This window comes from Condylostylus longicornis, unplaced genomic scaffold, assembly GCF_029603195.1.
Source record: "Condylostylus longicornis isolate FDR11 unplaced genomic scaffold, ASM2960319v2 ptg000026l, whole genome shotgun sequence".
Classification (NCBI taxonomy): domain Eukaryota; kingdom Metazoa; phylum Arthropoda; class Insecta; order Diptera; family Dolichopodidae; genus Condylostylus; species Condylostylus longicornis.
The window spans coordinates 235661-261987 of NW_026577995.1; the positions used below are offsets into that span (position 1 = coordinate 235661).

Sequence of the window (26327 nt, forward strand, 5' to 3'; positions counted from 1 at the left end):
ACCATATTTTTGCAAAATTTTATGTCATTTTCTTTAAGAATTGGAACTTTTCCAATATTGCTTGTTTTATTTTGCTATATGAAAAGAGCAAATGTTCTTATATTTTTTTTTTTACAATATTTTTAAGATTTAATTTTTCTTCCTTATTTTTACTTAAAAGTATGAAAATTAATGTTAACTTGTGTGAAATGAATATATGCTTAATAAGAATTTTTACCTCATGTTCTTGTTCATATTATATTTTCAAAAGTACTTACTACAAATACAAGAACATATGAATTTACGTACATAAAAGAAGAGGAACACAAGACTTACGTTACATAGTATCTTCTCCCTAAATATTAAAGGTCGAAGACCAGAGTATGTTTTTTTTTGTTTGTTACACTAATTGAATTTGTTCTAAAGGAGTAAAAAATTACTTAAGCGATAAAAGCCATACACACCCAAACATGTAATTTACATTTTATCTACATGTGAAAAACTTCTTCTTATGTATATACATACATATGTAGGTACTTTTCTCTGTTAAGAAATATATTTTAAATATTACAAGGTTGAAGATATATATTAGTAAATTACATAATATACGAGTATGTAATTATAATAGTTATTTGGTTTGTACATAGGGTTTTACAGGGTTCTTCATATTTGAAAGAAAAATTTTTAAGAAATTTCTCTAAATATAGGCGCTATTTCTTATAAATAATTAATAAAAATTAGCGACTATATGTATATAATATGTATATGATACCCGCACTTAAAGTTATAATATATAGAATCGAACCTGTAAAGGATAACCTTGGAAAACAAATAAAAACCCTAGCTAATCAATTTTACTTTTAATAAGTGCAACTAATTTGGTAAGTTTCTCTTAAATTCTGTAGGTATGTTTTTTTTTAAACTGACATTTTTATTTTGAATCACCTTGTATAATTAAACCTAGATATATACATGCAATAAATGTATTACATATGTACGCATAAATACACACGTGAGCACACAATAATAATTAAACATCTTTTACGATGCTATTTACTTCATAATTTCTAAATGCACTTCCATCTAAACATAATACAAAATTCGTATATGCTTCAATTATTTTAAAATTAACATCAGTAAGTGCTGGTCAGCAACAACATGGAGCATTGCTTTGCTGATTTGTTTAATAAGTGAGAAATTAAAGAAAAACAAATTTACTCTTTTTAATTCCTTGCTTTTTTTTGTTGTTTAATTTTCTTTTATTATTCTTTTTCGAAAGGGGATCTGCTGAATGCATTTAGATTTACTTAACCTACTATATTGTTGAATATTTGTTTTATACATAAAAATTAAAATTAAATGCCATCTGTATATGATTAAAATCACTATATAAAAATTTATTACTTATAATTTTTAAAACAAAGTACAAAGAGAAATGTTTTGGAAAAAAATTATATGATTTTCGGTCTTCATCAAAAGAAAGTTAAGAAACTAAAAAAAAAAGAAATAATGAAAAGAAGGGCTCAATTTTTGGATTGATGATAAATATATGTTTCAAGACCTCTTCTGGAACTGAAATTTCCAAAATTTTAATTGTTAAATTACGCAAATTGAATGTACTCGGTTAGTACTTATTATTATTTAAGGAGCAATTGCTGGTAAATGTTCTAAATTGTTTTATTGTATAGAAAAGCATAATGTAATTATAGGTCTATAAAATGCAATAACGTTTTGCACTCACGAAAATTGTTCTTCTTAAAATCTTAGTATGAAAAAATTAATAGTAAAGTAAATCAGAATTTTTTAAAAAATGAGTACTTATTCAATTACATATTATGAGTAGTTAAATTGAAAATTAAGTTCTTTATTGCAATAACAATTTAAGAAAAAAGATTTTTTTAAATATTTTCTTTAAGAATTTTATAATTCTATATTTCTGTACTTTTGTATAACATTTAAATAAAACGTGCATGGTATTACACAAAATTATAGGGGGACATTAAAAACAACAAGCATAATCTTAACAAATAACAAATGAAATAAAGCAAAACTTTACTAATCATAAAAATATTCGAATAGCAGTAGCAATAGCAATAGCAATAGTACACGTGTATTATATAATTATTAAATTTGTATTACCGTTTGACAGCTAACCAAAACTGGGTTTGAATATTCGTCTTCAAAGCAAATATTTTAAATACAATTATAAATAAAATTATTTTGTACGCATGATAAAGAAATCAAAACTTAAATACAAAACGCAATCATCCCGCGAAATATGTCGGCCCTGGGTCTTACGTTGTTTAGAAATGCATCGGTAAGATTTTTGTTCCTTGTCCTTAATATACGTTGTTTCAGATTTAATTTACGTCGTTGAGGAATTGTTTTTTATAAATTTTGGTACAAATTTTATATTTTCGTATGGTACAATAATTCGGTATACGTTGTTTTGATATACGTCTTTGTTTGGGAGGAACCAAAAACGACGTATATTGAGGGATTACTGCATATAAAAGAGTTCAATGAGTATTTAATTCCTTAATTTTTCCTTACATACTTGAATTTTTTATTAAAATTTTTATTTTTATTTCAAAATACTAGAGGTTTTTACTGCCTTCGATAAAAGTAAGATGGCAACATTAGCATTTCTTTTTACAAGAATTCTACACAAATAAACTTAGTAAAAGTAAATTTTTTTTCAATTTTCCTCATAATATATGTTTACATAACAAGTAGAGCAAGCTAGTCCGACATTTTGTATAACTTGCAATTTTATTCTCTTATATTATAATTTACCCTATAATACCCTCCGAAAACAAAGCATATATTCAAATTGTGTTTTCGATTTTTTTCATAACTAACATATGCTGAACTCTTTTCCTCCTTTACGATTTTTATATGTGTACGTGCATATAAAAATACAAGCCAAAGAAAACTAGCCAACTCTTTAGAATATTATGTTGTCTTAAAGGGGTCAAAAATTCCCATCAAAATACTTTCACACATACATATATATATATAAATACATACATGCTTATAAATTGCAGATTTTTCACACAATTCCCACTATTTATTCATATGTAAATAAAAGCGTTATATGCAAAAAAAAATGAATTGAAATTTCTGAGTAATTCAATTTGCACAAAAGATTTGCAAAGCCATTGAATAAAACAAAATATTAGAAATTTAATTAAAAATCATATTTCAAACACTTAAACCATTTACTAAATGCGGGTATAGGCAAGGGTAAATGTACCCCACCCCTAACCATACATTTCTTTGCAATAAATAATATTGTTAATACTTTTTCTGATCATTCCCAGAATTTTTCAACCAAAAACAAAAAGGTTGAGTTTGAAAAGTGTTTTATAGCTCTTTGGAAAAAATCTTTCAAAACAGCAGAAAAAGTCCTATATAGCCACATATGCATATGTAGATGCGAGTGTACACATTTATTATTTTTGTACATTCGGTACGTATATACATATACGAGTGTATATATTCGTAAATATTTCATGAATGAAGAAAAAAGATAACCTGCTTAATATAAAAGAAAAAATTCAATTGAAAATAAAAAATAAAAAACAAAATCACTTACCGTTGTGTAAACTTCAAGTTCCTTGTACGGATTAACAGCAACTAATATTGAACCTGTATATGTCTGTTAAATTTTATGATGGTCAAGGAAAATTTTTATTTATTTATTTATTTATTTATTTTAAAAACATTTTCCATTAAATTTAATTTTTATGTATTTATTTTCTTGTGTATTATTTATTTACATAAATATAAAGGATACTTTAATTTGAAAAAAAATCAATCACATATTTAAAGTATTTAAAGAATTAATTGGTATGAAAGCAATTGAAAAAGCAAAGAAGACATTCAGGATTAAATTTATTTATAAACAAACTGATATTCACGCAAATATACAACATTAGGAGGAAGACAATTAATAGGTTTTTTCATAAACTCAGTATATCGCGATATATAGCGGGAATTGCGCTATATTTGTTATACAGTGTACGAGTATTCACAAAATTTTGAAATTCAACAAAAATTACAAATAAAATATGAATATAATTTTTTAAATAAAATTTAAAAGGTTTCTAAGAAAAATTTCTCGTCATTATATTAATTACTCAAATATCTTGGAGGAATAATAGGAGATAAAAGAAAATAATGAAGAAAAGTATCCAAGCAAATAAATGTAAAATATTGCCGAGATGAGACCATTCAAATTGCATAGTGTTAAATTAATCCAATTTTATGTATAGTGTTAAGTTTTTTCAAGTCCTAATTCTACAAGATCTAGCCTTACAAACTCTACAATTTTGTCAAAATATATGGCTTGACAGATACTATATTCATTAAATATGTTTCTTGTTTCAATTAACACATAAAATAATAAAAATTAATATAAATACAGATTTATATAATGAAGTCGGCTTACTTTGGAAAAATCCTTAAAATTAAAATGACAATTTAAATGATATGAGAGCAAAAAATTGCTGAAAAAATTGAAATGTCAAATTGTATGAGAGCAAATGCGAAAAAATGCACAATTTTTTTTAATTAATAAATAAAATTCACTTATAATAGACGAGTTTACAAAACTAGATTGTTGTTAAACTAAAATGAATTCTGATAAAATTGAAATACGTAATTGATATAAATTAGAAAATACGGCCCCAAAAGATATGCAATATTTCAATTTTTGACAACTTAATGAACATTGAACGCTACACGATAAAGAAATCAAAAATGTTGCAAACTCTTTCATTTCATTTTTTATTATAAAAGCTGAAAGATTACTGGAATAATTGAAGTATTTCATTTGAGAACGTCCATTTACGAGTTTTGACAAAAATAATTAAAGAAACACCCTATATCGGCTCGTATCCCAAAACTGTTGAACACAATCATAAGTAAATAAATTTAATATTTTATAAAATTTTGACGCTAATTTCGCTCTCACAGAAATTTATTGCTATGCATAACAATATTTTTGCATATTTTCAAATTTAAAATTATTGCTTTAAATCACATTTGAATACCAATTATATAATCGCATAATTGTTTACATTACAAACTTGAATACATTCTATTTTTGGATAAACACTTAATTTCGCGAATTATGTTTTTAATCTTTTTAATTTTACATATGTATGTATGTATGTAACACGAAATTCTTATGATACACGCCTTAAATATATAGGCAAAGTATAAAAAAAAACAAAAACAAAATGACAGACCGGAAAGCTTTTAATCTTAATGAAAATAATCACAATCTTATAAGGATTAAAGAACAGCTAATGCTCACATAATTTAAAAATTTTTTTTCCACGACCGAAATTTCAAATTTATTTATTGTTGCTTCCTTTTCTGTTTCTTTTGATTCTATATTCAGACCATACTGTTTTCGGATCCTTCATTAATAAGTTATGAGTAGAATTTTAGGTTTTAACAAAAAGAATAATTTGCAAACCGAGTATACAAAGAATATAAGCGCGAAAAGGATCCTCAAAATATTTTTAAAATAATCTTTTAAAGGAATAAAAGATTTTACATTTTTATTTTATTTTTAATACACGTATACAATGTATAACCTTTTGTTTCGAAAATAATGAACAAAAAAGAAAATTTAAAGGTTTATTTTTTTTATATAATGCGAATTTAGAATAAGGAGTCTTGCAGGTGTAAAGTTTCTTAAAAGTTATAAAAAGAAAATAAAAATACTGAGAACAGGTAAACAGGTGATAATCAAAGTCTGGTTGGTTATTTTTCTTATTCAGATGTTCCACTTTTTTTAGCTTTAAAATTTCAGTTCTTTTGAGACTATTTTTGTACACAATTTATAAATCAAAAAAAAACTTAATTTATTCTGAAATCTTTTGCAAATTTTCTTTTTTTTTTATTAAACAAATCTCCTTAAATGGATTTGTTACTTTGATCTAATTGGCAATCTGAAATTTTTTGATATTTTTATTTTATATTTGATGAATTCGCCGTAAAAATGAGCACATTTGTATGTGTGCATATTCTGTTTTAAATTCAATCTAGAATTCTGAATTTTAATAGAATTTAAAAGAAAAATGCTTACACTGAATTGAAAATTAAGAATTGCAGCTTTTATAAATAAAATGAATTGGAATTGAGTGGGACTAAAATTAATATTAATTTACATAGGTGTGATTTGAAAAAATAATTGAAAATATTTTTAATACAAGAGTTAATTTTACGGGAAATTGCTAGCAAATATGAACACACTTGATATTGCTATGATTTGAAGTAATATGGTATTGATGCGAAACTCAGTTTATATGTTTTAATTGCTGAATTCTATTTCAATACCATACCATCGGAGTATTCGAATCAGCACTCTTTATAGATAATTATATCAGACAAATTGCTTTGAGCAAGCATTAATTATCTAGCAAATTAATATGGAACGAGCCAAAACAATCATCATTTAGGTCCACAAAATGCAGCTATCAGATTGCTTAGCAAAATCGTCACCATTTAATGAGGACGGAACAGAAAACGGTGGAGAGTTATTAAGAGAAGATTAGATTTTATTAGTATGAGAGACACAAAAAGCTTTTGCATTAAGATTTACGAAAGAACAAAAAAAGCAAAAACAAAAAGAGTTAAACTAAAATAGTATTGACATCTAACCCATAATTAAACGTAATTTAAATGTATAAAAAGTATAGACCTCAAAGTATCCTTACCAACACCAAGATCAAAAAAACTAGAGTTAGAATGGGCGACAAGCAAGATACTAGTCTATTGGGTCATTTCTATAATCGGTACTGTTGTGGCAATCATCGAAAAGTTCCCCACTGCTACAAAGAAAACCTGAATGGAATCGGCCGTAGAAATATCAGTAGTAAGGCGCTCAAACGCCTTATTTCTACGGCCTGACACGCGGACTCCGAAATAGGCGTAACATATAACACATTTAATAAAGATGCTTGCCTACGCACTAATTCTACTTATTACTAATTGCCTATAATGACTTTGAATAGTATTTGATATAGTTCGTTCAATGTTCTTTATTTAGTTAAGTTTCAAATTTTGAAATTGAATTATTATTTTTACATTCTATATCTACATCTCTCCCTATATTTACCGAAAGAATCCACCCAAAATTGCCATCAGTAAAAGAATCAGTATCCAAAGTAACCTGTGTAAATCCAAAAAATTCATTGATTGTTTTGCTAATATTTTCATATATGTAATTTTCTCTTTTAAGATCCACTTTTCAATACAAAATTGAAAACAAAACAAAAAAGGTCCTTTAATCTAATTTTAGAAAATCGAAAATTCATTAGAAAATCATAATCATATAAAACGGTAACTACCTTTGAAATCTAAATATACACTAACGCCTAGCTTCCTCCTCATTCTCACAGAACACTATTACACAAAATTGTGACAAACGAATTTCATGACATGAAAGCCAAAAAAAAAAAAACTAATCGTCCCTTGATGAAAATTTTATCTTCTAAAGCGGCCAAAATTCAAAATTTTCTAAAAAAAAATTTAATGTGATCTGGGAAACGAGTAAATAAAATTTCAAAAAAAATAGAAAAATCACAAAAATAATCAAAGATATTTTAAGTAGGTTCACCATTTAAGAAAAAACTACTATATGCCACCTAATATGCTACCATTCTGCATTATGCTAAGCAATAAAAAATTTTAAAATTTTTATTTTCACAATTTTTCTTTTTAAACTGAAAAAGATTCTCATTTGTCTATTTTTAGAATTAAAATTGATTTGCTGTTGCTTTTTCTAATTTTCTTTTTTTATTTTATTTTGTTTTACACTAAAGGAGCTTAAAATAAAAATTACTTCCAAATGAGTACAAATTGTATAAAATATTTTCTTATTAAAGTTCAATAAAACCATAGGATATCGAAAAATCACAAAAAAAAATTTAATAATAGCGGTATTTAAATTCGTTTTTCTTACAACCAAATAATGTGGTTAATTTAAATAAAGAAGTGAAAGTAAGGTCTTCGGGGCACAATTCGTTTCTTTTTAATTTTACAAACGAATTGCAATGATTGTAAATTTGCAGCACACATTTTTATAAGCAACTAAACTATGGCGTCAACTCGAATCGAATGTTGCAATTCAAATGTCAGCTGCAATAAATTACAAACAGTTGAATTACAATTGATTAGACAAAAATCATAACGAGAGTTGCTTGTCTTCTATCTTTTATAAACTAATAGACTACAAATAGGAATCAAATAATAATTGTAAAACTATAAGAATTGCCATGTCTGTCCAAAGTCTAATGCAAATGATTGCGAAGAAATCTCAGAACATTTATTATCAATTTTGATTACAATGATTCGAAAATGAAATTACTGCTCAACAATTCACTTATCAATTTAGTAATAGGCACAGATGTCATCAACAGAAAAGTATTCGGTCAGTAATAATAACAGGTAATCATAAAATTTAAATAGTTCGAAAGTTGTTAGTGCTGCTTTTTAACAGGACAAATACATATCATCAAAATTACTCTCACATTAAATGGCAAATTAAGTTGCTTAAATAAAAATAGGTTCTTTCTGTACATTACAAACATTATGAAAATATAAAAGTAATATAGCACCACTAAATAATACAAACGTAAAAACTAAATAGTATTGCATACCATCATTTTAGAAAAACGTCTCTGGGAATTATTAAAACTTTTAGCACTCAAATCCAATAAAATTTCATTAAGAAAAATTTGATTGCCAGCTAAATCTAATATACTATAATGCTTCCAATATACATATGTAATAGTTTTTCAATATGTATAGAATTGCACATACATACGTAACACACACAGAGGTGAATTAGTGATCATAATATTATATATTCTGAGCGTGATTCTTAATCAATATTATAATTAAAATATGCGATTAAAAATAAAATACTTCGCTTTAAGTTTTCTAAGAAAATATTTCAATAACAAATTTTCTGTGGCATCAGTTTCTGAGATAATCTCAAAAACATCGATTTGAGGTTACCCCCTTTAAGATTTCCTAATTTTGTCGATCCTAATTTCATAGGTTTATTTTGAGTAATGTACTTAGTTTATAATAGAATTTTGTCTCAAATTACAAAAAGCATTTGGTTTCAAACCCTAATGTGTTGAATCAATTCGCAATTTTTTGAATTTCCCAAGGCGTAATTTCATCCTAATCCAGCACTGTATAACCAAATATTTTTCAAGTATAAGCCAAATTCAAAAACCAAAATTTTTCGTTTTTCTTTTCAATTTAATACAAAAACAAAAATTACTTATAAACTTTTTTATTTTTCATTTTTATTCACTTAGTGTTAAAGTTTACAGCTGTTGTAACAGAAAACGACTTCATATACTTAATATACATTCATATATAATGGGGCGCGTTTTTTCTAATTTTATTAAGAACTCGTAAATTTCTTTTGTTTACTAAAAAGTAATAAAAATGCAATGAATGAGTCCCCGCTGATTTATATCATTTGGTTTTAGCCATTAATATATTGATTACTTATTCATTCCGGTGTGATTGTGACTTTATAAAAAAAAAATATTTACCATTTTGTACAATAAAAGACAGACATTTTCATTATAATTATTCACACATATCTACATACATACTTAATAAAATATATCCAAAAATGAAAAGTATAGAAATATCACCATAAGCTGTTATTAAACAAGCTTATTTATATTTTAAAATATTTAGAAACGAAATTAGGTGTTATAGACTTGAAATATTTAGAATATTTTACACAATTAACGGTAATGTGAACAGCGTAACCTAAGAATAACTAAGAACCCTACTTAAATATTAGTCTAACGTCAACTTAAATAATTCAGAAACACAAATTCAATTGACAGTTAAATTGACGTAGAGCTTGGATATTTGTCTATTTATTTGACTTTTGAGTGATTTATTAATATTGAATACTATTTCTTCGCTGGTTTATAAGTTGAGCTCTGACGTCCTTATATCAGACTATCCATTTAATAACGGTGTAAGTTCTATTATCAGAACTTGCACGCTTATTTCGAATGTGGTTTAAGATTAACACGTAGACATTATGTGTATTCCAGTTACAAAGGCTAGTAATAAAGTGAATTTACGTAGTTGAAAAATTAATAACTTCAATTTGACCATATCTGACCAAAGATACAGTACTAGAAATTCACATTTACAAAAATGTTGATAAAATTATAAGAATTTTTATTTTAGTGGTCGTAACTGTAATTTGGAAATATATTTGGAAATTTTGAATTTTTACCTGTGTATTTTTGCTTGTGTATTCAGAAATTGAACTCATTATAATTTCATTAGAGTGAAAAAAAAAATAAGCGCTGCAGAGCCCATCATTGAATAGTTCCTAATGACCTTAACGACCTGGTTACCATTTTATTTTTATGACAAATAGAAAAATATACATATATATTTTTTTGAGGTGTCTGTTAAAAAGTTGTGCAAGTTTTGATTTATATGAGTTTGTATAGCACAAATTCAGCGTGCCATTTACTATTGAGGTTTTATTTTTATTTTTTTGTTATCTATTCATGTCCTTTGTCAGCTTCTATTGCCAAATTTTTGTTTTTTTTTCTCCTTTAAAATAACAATGAAAAAAAATAATATTATATAGCCCAAGATCCTAATGTCAGCTAGCGTAACCATAAAACATTATCCATGTAAAAATTTTTTTCCTTTTTCTGTTTTTCACTTTTGTTGCGGATTATTTTTTTGGACGAATGCCACACTGTCTTTGGTAAAAAATAAAAATTATTTACAATTTAAACAACAAACAAAATAAAGGAGAAATGAAATTTTTTGGAAATAAAAAGTGGTGGCGTTTTTTATCCCCCTATTTAAGCATTTTTATTTATAAAAGAATTTTTAACCAAAAATTCTTTATAGAAAAACAAAATACCAAAAAGAATGAAAAATATTCCACTATAAAGTATTGATTTAAAGTAAAAAAAAAAATTGGAGAAATTTGGGTGGAAGAGGAACATTTAACTTTCTCTCCATAAAAAGGTAATGCTTTAGAATTTTAAATAGAAAATAGAAAAAATACATTAAAACTTTTATTATAGGTTGGTATTAAGGGCTAACTGAAATAATTAATAATCATAAAAAATTTAAATTTATTTAAAAACGCTAATACGGTATATGAGGCTCTATAGGCGCTTTTAATTTCTGGAAAATTAATTTGATATAAAAATGAAAGGGGTTTTATATTCTGTCTACAAGGAATTAAAATTATTTTAATTTTCTTTATTAAAATAACAAGAACACATGACATCCATTACAGAATAGCTAGGCATTAGTTATAGTGTGGCATTAATGGAGTTGTTTATTATGTAATTTAAATTAATTTTTTAAAATTTTTTTATTAATTTTTTTATTTTAATGTGATGAAATGTCAAGATTTATGTCATGATTATGAAATGTCGCTTATTTTTCTAACACTAATTTTAATGTATTTCCAGTGAATTTGATTGTAAAATTTTAATATTTTTAAAATAAATTTTTAAAATTTCGTATGAATTTAAATTATTTTTTTTTAATTAATTTAATGATTTCTAAAAGAATATTTTATGGTAATTTAGTAATTAACTATAAGTATTAAAAAATATTTGTAAAAAAATATTAAAACGTTTTGATATTTAAAAACAACAATTATTATTTTGATTAAAATGACGTTTTAGTGAACTAAATTTGTAGTGGCACAAGCTAAATCAAAGTAAATCTGTACTGATGAATTTCACAAGCAAAAATTTACTCCTGAAAATTTATTACTGTAAACCAAACATAATTAAATTTGAATGATAATAGATTATCAATCCAAAACACACCAAATTACCTAAGAATGGCTTTATATGTCAAGCTCAGATGGAAAGAACTTGTCGAGAAGAAAAAAAATAGAATTGGAAAATAAATATAGAGAAATAACAACTGGCTCCTAGGTCGTATTATATTGAGATTAAATTTGCTGTCGTTGTTGCATCGATGCAGACAAAACTAACTCACTGTCGCTATTCTTCCTTTTGCAGTGTTGTCCTAAATATTAATGGATTTGCAGCTGTAAAAAGTTCCTATACATTGCTAATTTTTGTATTCTGGATTATTTTAATAACTCGGGAGGCACAACTAATTACAATTTTCCGTTTATGTAACCACTTTTGCAATAAAATAAGAATACATACATACATGCATAATATTGTTATATGTATAACTCATGTTTTTGTTTTAAAATATTAGATAATCCGTTTTATACAATCCCAATCAAAAAACAACAATAAAAAAAAAAACGCGAATGTTGAAAAGTAAAAATGATCTCATAAAAATAATAAAAATTTATATAAAATTTTTTTTAAAGCTTATTGAATTTTTGTTTGTTCTTTTTTTAATTTTAAAAAGGATACATATATTTCATCTCTTTGGTATCGAACTTTTAAATTTCGATTAATTCCATTTTCATCTATATTTGGTATAGCTGTCATATCTGGAACACCTTTATCCGCTGAGGAACTTAATCGTCCTGTAAATAAAAGAAAATAAAATGTGATTATTATTTTTTACTCTTACATATTTAAATTTTAATTTAAATTCAATTAAATTAAATTCTTATTGGATAAAAGGTAGCTAAACATGAGATAAAGTTTTGACATTTTGAACATTTACGATTCAAAAACCCAGAGATTAAAAAAAATATTTCATAATGTTATTTGACACGATGTGGTTAGATTAATTTTATAACTGCGTTAGTATATGTAGTTCAGTGTAGTTCTTGTCTTAATTTTTAATACTACATGTTTCATTCGTTAAATTTTATCGTAAGAAGGCTGATGCACGACTCCAAGTGATTGAATTATTTATAATTAAATAAATTATTGAACGTTCGAAAATTTATCATTTTAGATGTGTAAATTGGCAGCTACTCTACTTAGTTTTCAGAAAAATCAAATATTATTCTTCCCAAAGAAAATTTTGCTGTATATAGTGGAATATTTTTATATCTACAATTTTAAAAAATTGTTATAATTAATAGTATTACATAGTGCGCAAATGATAAACAAAAGTGCGTCTCCTGATAAACAAAATATGACAGAATATATTCCATTTGAAAAAATCTTCCTTGGCTGCGACAGGCTAAGTAGTTTCTGAGGGATTATAACCAGAAGCGACTTAAGGAGCTTGAAGGGATGGGCAAGAATTAGGTGAGAATTCTCACTGGGGTTTTGTCTGGACTTGGAAAGCGAAGATACTTGCAATTTTAGGAGAAGAAGAGGAGACTTCAGTTCACCTTCTGAAATAACATTTTGTTCTCTCTTGTAGGAGAAAGAACTTTACCCTCACGGCGGCGAAATTGCGGTTTTTTGCTCCTCACAAGTTGCTTAAACAATATCCCATTTGTTATTTCAGAATTTCCTATTTATAAGTAAATATATAATTCGCAAATCCATTTGCCGTTAATTATAGCCCTTCCGATACTTAAACACTATATCAATATATATATATATATAAGTGTTTCACAAATTATTACAACAATGCTATAGCAACAAATAAAATAGAATGGTCATAGCTCTTAACTTGTTTGTCATATAACGTAGGAAAAAAATTTTCACAAATAATTCTTTCCATAATTTTTACATTAATTTCTTTTTTATGGCGTTTTTATCCATTCTTCTTTTTGAATACAATATGCCGATAGAAAAGAGAATTTTAAATTTTAATTTTTTAAGGATCGTAAATTAATGAGGCCATGATGCGGAGCAGTTTTTTTCTCATTTATATTTTATACTTTTTACATTTTTTCCTTTAAATGCAAATTATTAAGAAGCTGTGAAAAGGCTTTCAAGCACTGAATTCTATTTCAATACAGGATTATGCAAATCTTGTATAGAAAACCATTTTTTATTATTATTAATTCTTTTCATGTTTACATTTACAATGAAAAAAAATTTTTTTTAAAAGAATACCAAAACGGATGTACTCTAATTTCCACGATAGAGAGTGTCCTTAATTGGGTTTTTTAGTTTTTCTTTTGATTGTTGTTTTTTTTTATTTAAAGATTTTGAAATTTGTTTTTGTTAGACAATGCTATTAAAATATTATGAAAGTTAAAAGGAATAAACATGACATAATTGAAGCAAAAATTTTCTTTATTTTTGTAAAATTGAAAATTGTTGAGAAATAGTAAAAAATCTGGGAGATGGAACTGGGAAGAAATGTCACTCAAAAACATTAATAATAATATACAAAACTTATAAACTCGGAAAATAAATTACGTTTATAAATTTAAGACTCACTTATATATATCACTCACTTATATCCCACTCATCAGAATTAAAGTTTAAAAACAAAACAAAAGCAATTTTCCGCTTGGAAATGTCAAAGTTCATACACGAGTACGCACGTTATATATAAATGGAAAAATAAAAGGGAATTTAACCGACAGCGGTAAAATAGCCTAAAATTCTAGCTGACGGTTTTTCTTTACTTCAGATGTTTCGATGTTATGTGTACATTATAAAATACTGAACAGTTGATTTTCCTGTTCCACTGTTATTTTGAGTAAGCAATGGAGATCGTTCGCCGTTGCCGTTCATTGCTTTGGTTCTGTTTTCACAATTAAAAGCCCACAGTTGTTGAGAGACACATTTTTGGATTAAGGTTATTAAGAGTAAGGGTAACAGTAATGAGTTACATAATACAAATTTGAATATCACATTTACTTAGTTACAGCACACAGTTTTTTGCCAATCTTTCGGCTAATTCTTTTTCTATTGTTCACAAATGTTTACAAAATGGATAAAATATTATCCGAACTAATTAAATCTACTATTAATGTTTTAAAAAATAATTCCTGTTCTCTTTTGATTAATTTGTCTCATTACTAACGGAGATTTAAATTCTACGTTCCTCTTTGAAAAACTACAAAACTTATTAAAAAAATTCCAATAGAACATTTTCCCCAATAAACAAATGACATAAAATACTTTATGATTTCAATACCAAAATTTTCATTTATTAAATTTTTATTATATAAGCAAAATTATTATTGTAACACAACTTTTATATAAGTTTGGCGTCATTTATAAAACAAAAAAACAATCATAAAAGTTTCCTCAGTGACATAAAACTGAAGTATCTTTTAAAAGACTTATGAGGACGTACACAGATAAAAACATTGTCTACTAATTAATAATATGTTTTCGTTCACATATATTATTTTATATACAGTTATATTTACAAAATTTTCCTCTCATACACTTTAATAAATATTATATGTATACATACACATATTGCATGTATAGTAAAGATTAAAAATGTTTTCTAGAAAAAACAAGAAAACCATAATTTTATTTTACAATAGTTTTCATAACAAAAGCTTTCTGATTATTTTTCAGCTGAGAAAGCAAAAAATAAAAAATTGCAAAAATAGTTTCACTTCCAGGTTAACAAGTAAACTGTATATTTTATGTCAATTCTCTAAGGATAATGACACTAGATTTCGTTTAAAGTTTATATTTTCAACTAAATTAGTAAATAATATTAATATTTTTTTTAAATTTTTTTATGTCAGTCTATCTGTTTAGCGTACAAAATAAGTGAAATATGTAGCAAACAAATGTTCAATAACAAACTCGCTCATACAAATCGTTTGTAGTTTGATTTGCAAAATTTTGAGATAAAATAGAGAAGTTTCAGGGAGTCAAATATTTCGAGAGTTTCACTCGAATTTCACTTCACTTGGAATTTTAATTCGTTCAAACCGGTTTTTAACACACTTTCATACAATTTGTTTGATCCATTGAAATTATTCAACTGTTGAAGTTTTAAGATCTAATAACTTGTGTATAGTGCTGCTAAAATGTCAAAAGTGAAAATATACTTATTTATTTTGAAAGAGCATTGATTTCAATTCCAACTTGCTTTTTTGTTTTTCTCCTATTGACTTCAATAATTGAGAGGAAATTCGTTTCTTTTTTCCTTCTCATATATTTTTATCAAAGATTTCAGATTTTTTCATTAATGCCAGATTTCCTTCCTTGTATGTGTGGGTATTGTGAAGGATTTCAATATAGAAAATAGATTGCTTTTTTTTGCCACTTCAATGAGTACAAACACTTTTCAGAGAAAGAAAACTTTTTAACAATTTCTTTTGTTTTTTATTACACGAAAAAAAAATCTTTTAATTATAGAGAAAATAATTTTAGTTGGAAAACTTTTCTTGTCGAAATTCTAAATTCAATACATAAATACATACACACATATATACAAATATATGTATTAGTTTAGAAGAATATTTGTTTTATTAATTTAGTTTTATTAAGTTTAAGAATTGGCATTAGCATTATTCTAAAATAATCTAATAATAAAAATATATTCTGAAAACTTTTGAAATAGTGTTAACCTAAGTTTTGATGAACAAGAAAATTTGTAGAATGAACCTAATGGCAGTTGGTCAACTTATAAACTTGAACTCCTGTTTCATAATACTATAATATTATTGAGGTATAAAATTTTAGTGCTGTCGGTTCCCGTTTACCTCATGTTTGTGCGAGTGCAAATATTTTATTTTGTAAGTTTTATTTTCTATATGGGTTTTCTAATTTAATATAGAATTTATTAAAAATTATTATGAAAATATTTTATCTTTTTGTTTTGTTTCGAAATACATTTTTTCATACATATTTATTAAGCTATATAAAATTATTTTAATTAAATATGTTAATTGATTTTGTTATACAACAAATTTTGAATTGGCTTCTTCCATATTTTTTGAAAATTTCCCAAAAAATATTAAATGAATTTTTGGTTGTAAATTGAATTTTCCATTGAAGTTTGAATTATGATTAAGAAATGATTTTAAAAATTTTTTTAATATTTTTAAATTTTCGAAAAATATAAAGCTTTGTTTTGGATCTGCTTTGGATCAAAAATGGCGAATCTTGTATTTATTATAGTAATGATTTCCTTGAATATAATGTTGTTTTACGATCTTTCTGCGTCCGCACAAAGCCAATCTTACTGCTCAGATTTCGCCTTCAGCGAAAATTAGTTCACATTTCTAAACTAACTGCTTAGGCCGCGTAATATTGATATTACATTTGTGGTAGTACAATTTTTTATTAAATTTATTGATTTTTCTTACACATATAACTCCCAAATGTATGCAAATAGGTTTTGTCACAAAAAAAATTATTGAGTTAAAATTTCTATTTTAGCATTGGCGTCCTTAAATGTCAGAAATTTTTAAAATACGAAATGTATTACTTTGCAGAGCATTGACTGTTTAAGTGTATATTTCTTATATGGTTAGGGGCAAGTCAGCACATATGCTTTTGTAGATAAAACTATTTTAAAATTTTAATTTCACAATTGAATTAAGCTATAAATGTACTTAGATATGTATGTATATACAAGAATATGCAAATTGATAAAGAAAAGTATCAAAAGATTTATGTTGATTTTTAATGAAAATTTCTCAGAATATTTTTTTAAAATTTATTTAAGGTAAATTGTAGAATGTGATAAATTTTTGATTTTATTTGAAGATTACATACATACAAATTTCAATTAAAATTTCTAAAAGTACTTTCTTTAAAGTTAAATCAAAAATAAAATTAAAAATTTTTAATAAATAAAAAGAAATATCAAAGGTTTTGCAATCATAAAAATTATACGAACTTATGCCCTTAGCATTTAACCAATAAATTTTCAAATTTACATACTTAATAAAATTATGTTGATGTTGTGTATATGTATGTGTGTACATCAAAGCTCTTATATAATCCAGAAAAAAATGAAAAATCTCTTTCCCAACTCAATCTGATTTATTTTTTGTTTTCTTTTTTTTTCGTTCATCAAATCGACCGTAAAAATGTCTCAAAACACTGTTTTGGAAAATTTCAATTTTCATCTTTGAATATTTATTTAAATACACACATACATACGTAAAAACAGTAACGGGCTGTAAAGTAATCACAATGAAACATTTATGTCTACATTTTACTTAAAAAAATGATGCCTCAATTCAAGTATTTTTAGAGTACCATTTAAGTTATTGTAAAAATTCCGATATTCTGTTTGATCCGGGTAATGCAAGAACTGCTTTCCGCGCGTGTTTGTCACTAAATAGGAACGGTGCCCTAATTTTTATACCTATGATACGAAAGCAAAATATATATGTGTTGTATGTACAGTGATTTTCATAAATATTTGTACAAAATGATTTTCATGCAAAAAATTTTGTTATCTAGAATTTTCTAAGATCTTAGTTTAATTAATTTCTTAGAATATTACACGGTTTAAGTATTTAGCTCTTAACTAAATTAAAGCCACTTTTGTTTAGTATACCTATTATATATCACTATTGTTTGGTATAACAAAAAAATTTTAAACAAATATTTATGAAAATTACTGTATATCTCTTGTATAGGTACGCGGGTTACCCATTTAATCTTAATTTTTCCACTAAATGTCCTTCAAAAGTTGTGTAGCATCAATTTTAAAAAATTAATATAACACAAGTTTTTGAATAACAAAATCAACAGTTACATATTATGTAAGTTATCACCGTCTTTAGTTACATATTCAAGTGGTATCAAATTACATCTTCAGTACGATACTAATTTCTGTTCACATGAAAATTGCTGACACAGCGTCTGCAATCGAACATGTTTAAACATGAAGAAATTACGAAATTATCGTTCCCATCAAAAATGCTGACGAAACGTCTATAATTTTGCACGAGGCCGGAAATGAACTTAATTTTAATTACTATAAATACTGTTAGATTTTAAGATATGATTTAGTCTAAAATTGGTGTTAATAAGAATAGAATATTATAATTAAACTATCAATTCGAATTTAAGTAATTGTAAAATTTAATTTTTAAGTAATAGTTGTGACATTGTGTGAAATAAAATTATTTTTTTATAATCGAATCAAGATAGTTTAATAACTGGCGCCCAACGTGACTTGAATCGTGAAATCGCAAAACTCTTCGTTAAATTTTAAAAGAAAAGAAGAAAAATAAGCATATCGCGATAAAAGTGTACCCAACTATAGTGCGCGTATTGTGGAAATCCGAAGTGAAATAAAAAGAAAAAGGAACTGAAGCAAACCGTACTTACAAAAAAGTGTTGAAGATTGTGCCGCAGTAGGACGTTTACGAGAATAAAAGTTCACGTCTAAAAAGGACAAACACAACTCAACCGCTATTCGCATTACTCACCAAGACTCAAACAGATGAATTACGTTTTTTTCCTGTAAGTAGTTTTTCATTACACTTAATCTTAAAAACTTAACTGAGGGAAACTAACTGCATCTCACTGAATAAGCTTTAAAAATATAGAAGCTTCGTTAATTTTAAAAAAATTAAGATTTAAAAAAATTGAAGTGATAAATGAAAATTAAATTGAAAATTTGAAAAATTAATCAATTAACCGATAATAAATTGAAAAATTAAAATTTAACCAATAAATATTTAATACAAAAAATAAAACAAAAGTAATTAAAAATTTAAATGAAACCAGTAAAAAATTAATAAGATTAACCAATTAAATTTTATATTACCAAGAAATATTTAATTAAAAAATAAAACAAAAGTAATCAGAAATTTAAATAAAACCAGTGAAAAATTAATAAGATTAACCAACTAAAAACTTAAATTTAACAAAAAACTTGAAATTAATCGACAAAATTTGAAAGAAAAATATAATTTAAAAGTTTAAAACCGCGTAATAGAATAATTTAATTAGTGAAATTACCTTAATAAAAAGTTAAAAATGGAACAAATAATGGAAGAGCTCAAAAAATTAAATGGAGCCATCAATGCTCAAATTGAACAAAGCAAACGGTTTGAAATTCGCCTAGCAAAACTAGAGGCTCAGTTCAATACACCACAACCGCAGGTAACAAATTTGGCAGCACCGAAAAGTGAAGACGACCTGAAACAAATATCGAGACTTCCGGACTGTGTCAAAGATTTACAAACCTTTGATGGCGATGCAGTGCAGTATGTATCATGGGTGCACAGCGTAGAATCAATTCTACGAGATTACGAAGTTGTCAGAAACAAACCCATATACAGAGCAATATTACAAGCTATTAGAGGAAAAATTAGAGGTAGAGCAGATGCAGCTCTAATATCGTACAACCTGTTCGACGAAGAATGGGCCGCAATCAAGCAGTGTTTGTCCCTGCATTATGCCGACAAACGGGACATACGCACATTGGAGCACCAAATGAGCACACTGACACAGGGAAGATCAACCATAGATGAATTCTACGCCAGAGTCAACCATCAATTCTCCCTCATAATCAATAAGATCAAGACCGAGAATTATACAAAAGAAACTATAGACGTACTGATAGAATCACAAAGAAACAGAGCACTGGACGTATTTATCCGAGGGCTCAATGGGGAATTGTCCAGGTACTTGATGCTTCAGAAACCGTCAACTCTGCCAGAAGCATATTCAACGTGTCTAGAGCTCCAGAACTATAGTTGCCGAAACTTCGCTATACACAACAGGAATGATAACAACAGAATCACTGTACCATTCAACAAAATGTCCATGAAACGACAACAACCAAGTGCTGGGAACCCAAGGTCGTATCAACCAGAACAGCCATTAACAGTGGAACAACGGAACTTGGCTTACAACATTCAACATCAGAGAGAATCGCAACCTCCACCTAGACCGCCAAAACCGTTAGAGAAGATGGACGTTGACCGATCCATACAAACACGTCAGGTTAATTATATGAACCGGCCAGACAACTACAGGGGAATATACAAGAGGCCACCATCAGTAGGCAACATGCCTAGCAATAAGCACCAAAGGCTATTCAATATGGAAACACTTGAAGACGACGTAGATGACCACCCAGAAGAATGCAGCGAATATGACGAAGAACCAGCATATGCAGATGATGAGGTTCAAGAAGTAAATTTTATGACGGACGCCTTTCAAGCGTTCCTTACTTAGAATTCAAGACAAAAAACAACCAGCTCCTAAAATTTCTAGTCGACACAGGAGCTAATAAAAATTTTGTAAGAGAAGAGATCGCGACAAATGCCAAACCAACAACAAAACCATTCAAGATACGTTCAGCTGGAGGAGATATAACAATCACCAAGAAGATCGGAGGAAGATTTTTTCAGAGTCTGGGAAACAACACCTTCATTGAATTTTTTGTTTTGCCAGGATTGAAGACCTTTGATGGTATAATTGGAGACGACACGCTTAAGAAGCTCGAAGCCATTATAGACAGAAAGAACAACACCTTAAGGATCAAGCCAGATATAAAAATTCCGTTAAAGGCAAAGGCATCAGCTCAAGTCAACACCATCGAAATCGGGGCAGACCATTTACCGAAGGCAATCCAAGGAAAAATTATGGGAATAATAAGGAAATACGAGAAAATATTTGGCCCAATAAACGACAGGGAAATAATAGACACACAAGTGAAAGCAGAAATTAAAACTACTACTGATGATCCCATATACACCAAGTCATATCCATACCCAGCCAATATGAGGAAGGAAGTAGAGGAACAAATCAAAAAGCTGCTAGAGAATGGAATTATCCGCCCTTCGAAAAGCCCTTACAACTCACCGATCTGGGTAGTAGCCAAGAAACCCGACTCATCAGGTGTGAAGAAGTATAGAATGGTTATCGACTTTAAACGACTTAACGCAGTAACGGTACCAGACACATATCCTATACCGGATATTACAAGCACACTAGCAAGCCTAGGCCAGGCCAAATTCTTTACAACATTAGATCTGACATCCGGATTCCACCAAATCATGATGCACAAAAAGGACATTCCCAAGACGGCTTTTTCAACAATGAATGGAAAGTACGAATTCCTAAGACTACCATTCGGGCTGAGGAATGCGCCTTCAATATTCCAACGCATGATAGATGATGTTCTAAAGGATCAGATAGGCAAAAGCTGCTACGTATACATCGACGACGTTATCATATATGGAAAAACGGAGGAGGAACATTTAAGGAACATTGAAACGATTTTTAGCATATTGGAAAAAGCTAACCTGAAGGTCAACCTGGAAAAAACAAAATTCTTCAACACCGAGACAGAATTTCTTGGATATATAGTCACAAGCGAAGGAATCAAACCCGATCCCAGAAAAGTGGCGGCCATTCAGAACATCATGCCACCGACAAATTTGAAGGACCTAAAATCATTCTTGGGACTCACATCATATTATCGCAGATTTATTCAAGATTTTGCAAAAGTGGCGAAACCACTAACGAGCTTAACAAGAGGCGAAAACGCACAAATAAAGGCCAATCAATCTAAGAAAGTTGGAATCAAATTGAATGCAGAAGAGTTAAAGGCATTTAACAGGCTGAAAGAATTACTTATATCTTCAGAAGTCCTAATATTTCCAAATTTCGAGAAGCCGTTCATCCTAACAACCGATGCTTCCGACACAGCTATTGGAGCGGTGTTATCACAAGGTTTCTTTTTAGACTAGCAGTCACTAGAATTACAGCATTTCCGAAAATCTTCGAATTCAAAGGCGCAATAGCAACCATTAAACAAGGACAAGGTCAAATCTTGGAAGGAAATTTCAATTTGGTGCACATCATTGATTTAAAGAGCTATGACGAGGTTATACAACAAATCATTCCTTTGGTTGATGGAATCAACTCGACCAGCATAATGAAACCACAGTTAGAACACCAACTGGCTCAAATAATGGAATTTCTGACTAAATTGAGAAGCAGCAAATCAAGAGTTCAACGGTCAATAAATTGGATTGGTACAGCATGGAAATGGCTGGCAGGAACACCAGACGCCACAGACTGGGACAACATCGTTACAAGCCAAGACAAGCTGATACAAAATAATAATCAACAGTACAAAGTAAATCGTGAAGTTATGAGGATAACAAACCAAGTAGTAGAAAGATTTAACCACATTTTGGAACATGTAGGGAACTTAGATCATCGATCCGAACAAATAATATTTAACAAACTTGGAATCATAAAAGAAGCCTTGGGAGAAATCGTGTTAGCGACAGAATTAGCAAAAAATGGAATTGTCAACACAAATCTTCTTAGCAGGATTGAAATCCAAAAAATACTGAAGGAGATCGATACACTACCCTACGTCAACGAAATTGAGGCAATAGAATACGCAAAACCACAGGTAGTAACCAATGGACGAGAAATTCTCTACATATTATCAATACCGAAGACAGGCAACCAGTACTATGACCACATTATAGCGAGATCAACAATCCGAAACTCCCAACAAGTCTACCTCGAATATCAGGAACTTCTCGTGAAAGATGACGTATATGGCATATCGACAAAATGCGAGAATTTAAGAAACATCACCATATGCGAAAGAAGTAAAATTCGAAAACTGGACGAAGGACACTGTATGTATCAACTGCTAAAGGGAATAAACGCCAGTTGCAGCCTTCAATACAATAAGAAAGAAATCATAGAAACCATAAGTGAAAATATCATCTTTCTCAATAATTTCAATGGGGAGCTAACAAGTGGCAACACGAGCAAACACTTAACTGGAAGCTTTATGATACAGCATACCAACGAAACCGTTCACATAAAAGGTCAGAAATTTACAAGCGAATCTGCCACCACGTCGCAAGTTTTACCACCTGTTCTTCAAGAAAATTTAAAAGAAGGAGATATCAAGCTAAGCCTCGACTACATTCACGATCTTCATATCAGCAACACAAAACAACTTCAGAAGCTAATACCAAGGAGCCAACTCTCTATAGCATCCGATATTACTATAGGACTCGTCATCATTGCAGTCATCATCATTTGGGTCATCAAGAAAAACATCAGCAAGGTTGTGAGAAAACGCACTCCAACAGTGGTTCCTACTATAGAGATTCCGCAAATTTCAGTCATAGAAGCACCAAAATTCCAGCTTGATCTACGGGACGCAGATCTTTGAAGGGGGAGGAGTTATCACCGTCTTTAGTTACATATTCAAGTGGTATCAAATTACATCTTCAGTACGATACTAATTTCTGTTCACATGAAAATTGCTGACACAGCGTCTGCAATCGAACATGTTTAAACATGAAGAAATTACGAAATTATCGTTCCCATCAAAAATGCTGACGAAACGTCTATAATTTTGCACGAGGCCGGAAATGAACTTAATTTTAATTACTATAAATACTGTTAGATTTTAAGATATGATTTAGTCTAAAATTGGTGTTAATAAGAATAGAATATTATAATTAAACTATCAATTCGAATTTAAGTAATTGTAAAATTTAATTTTTAAGTAATAGTTGTGACATTGTGTGAAATAAAATTATTTTTTTATAATCGAATCAAGATAGTTTAATAACTTGTATGTACATGTATGTATACAAATAAGTATGAATATTTGTTTTAGTTAATTATTCTTGAATTCACAAATAAGTACCCGAGGCATATTCCTGCTCTTTCTAAAAAAAAAAATAAAAAATCACTTGTTTTTTATCATTTCTGTTTTTGCCTGACTGCCTGAGTACACCAAACATATTATATTATATGCAAATATTCACATATGTATGTATGTACTGTATGTACTCATATGTTATTAATGTGTTCTTAGTTCTTATACTTACATTTATTTAATGTATCATCATCTTAACATGAATGAAAAGATTAATATAAGAATGAATAAGGTAAGTATTAAAAATAAAATTTAAGAATGTGACAACAGTAACAAGGAAAACCACTTGAAAAAGAAAAGGAAGGAAAAAAAACATTTTTATAAAAGTACGGTTATGGTACGGTTACGCTTCATATATATACCATTTTAAACGATTATTGAAGGTGCAACAGTTTGTATATATAGCTTTTATGATTGCCCCTTTTTTTAATCATAAAGCATAAATTTCACTAAAATGACAAAAAAAAAAAACGAAAAATTAGAAAAGGAAGAAAAGCTTTTACGTTCAATAATTGTGAGCATATTCAACTTTAAATTTTGCATTCTCAACATTTTTGGTACTCCTTTCATTAGAATATAACATTTCAAAATGCTCCAGAGTAAGCAAAAGCAAAATGTTAAAAGCAAAAATGGTTAAAATTTTTTAAAAACGAATGGGCCTTTCATATATTTGGCAAACAGTTAAAAAGAGTGCGACCTACGACGAAATTAACAGCACTGACGAAATTACCCTACTTTACCTTAGTTGGGAGTAGTTTGTACGAATTCATTGTTTGTCAGTAGTTTACTGAAAAAAAGTATGGCTTAAGAAAACTACTAACAGACGCAAAGAGTTAAACTAAACTAAAAGTTCTCTTTGTTATTCGAGCCCTGTTTTGTATAAAGAGCTGGTTCCACATGTGTTGAAACTAACCTAAAAATTTAAATATTAAAGATTTCACATTGGCTTTCCATATGAAATGTTAAGCCATCATAATACAGCTGATTACTATAGTTGAGAAAGTTAAACATACGATTAAAGTGTAATATACGTCAAGAGTGCTATATCCCTTTAAAATGGAATATAACAATAATTTTTACAACTGCACTAAATTTAAATATCACTTTGTCAACATGTTATAATTTTAATTTTGATGAAAATTAATTCAGGATCTCATATTTACAAAGATTGTAACGTAACCGCAACTCTTTAGTTATTACACAGCTTTCGACGTGAATTACTCTTAAGTAAGGTAAAGTGTGCCTAAAATAATGGAAAATTTTAGATATCAAAAAAACAAAAATCACTATAATGCCGCAATAACTTTTTAAAACATTAAACGCAAACTTTATATTAAATTCATTACAAAATAATTTATCATGCTCCAATTAATTTATACAAAATTAGGTTTCCCTAATTATCACTTTTAGTTACTTAACATACATGCTTTAGAAAGCTATTCAGTTTATAAAAGCATATGCTTTTCATATATTAAATACCACAAAAAAAAAAGAGAAACAGTAAAAATTAAAGTAAATTAAAAGGAATGGTAGCTTTTCTTTTGGTATAAAAGGTAATGGTATTCTTCTGTTACTGTTTATAGTATATTAAAAGGGCCGGCGTTATAAAAATTGTTTGCAATATTTAAAATTCGAGTGAAAAAAAACAGCATTGTTTATTATTGTATTTTGTTTGTTTTGCATTTATTTGTACATATTTGGCTGTGTGTGGTTTTTGTAATAGCAAAATATTTTCTTGTTCTTCTTTTCAGCACATTTCAACTAAATTATACATATAAAAATTTTATTTTGAAATTTCAGCTGATATTTTTGACTATATGCAATTTGGAACATTGAAGCAT

At 27.8% G+C, this 26327-nt stretch overlaps 1 protein-coding gene across 2 annotated transcripts in view; it reads right to left on the minus strand.

Annotated features, from left to right (window-relative positions):
• Nucleotides 1–26327, minus strand: part of LOC129607051 (myosin-I heavy chain) — a 106013-nt gene that overhangs the window by 37957 nt on the left and 41729 nt on the right. For both annotated transcript variants that reach the window (XM_055517748.1, XM_055517747.1), the window contains exons 2-3: nucleotides 12432–12547; nucleotides 3578–3640 (exon numbers count right to left, since the gene is read on the minus strand). In XM_055517748.1, coding sequence (XP_055373723.1) covers nucleotides 3578–3640; nucleotides 12432–12547 — 179 coding nt within the window. The remainder of the gene's footprint in view (nucleotides 1–3577; nucleotides 3641–12431; nucleotides 12548–26327) is intronic.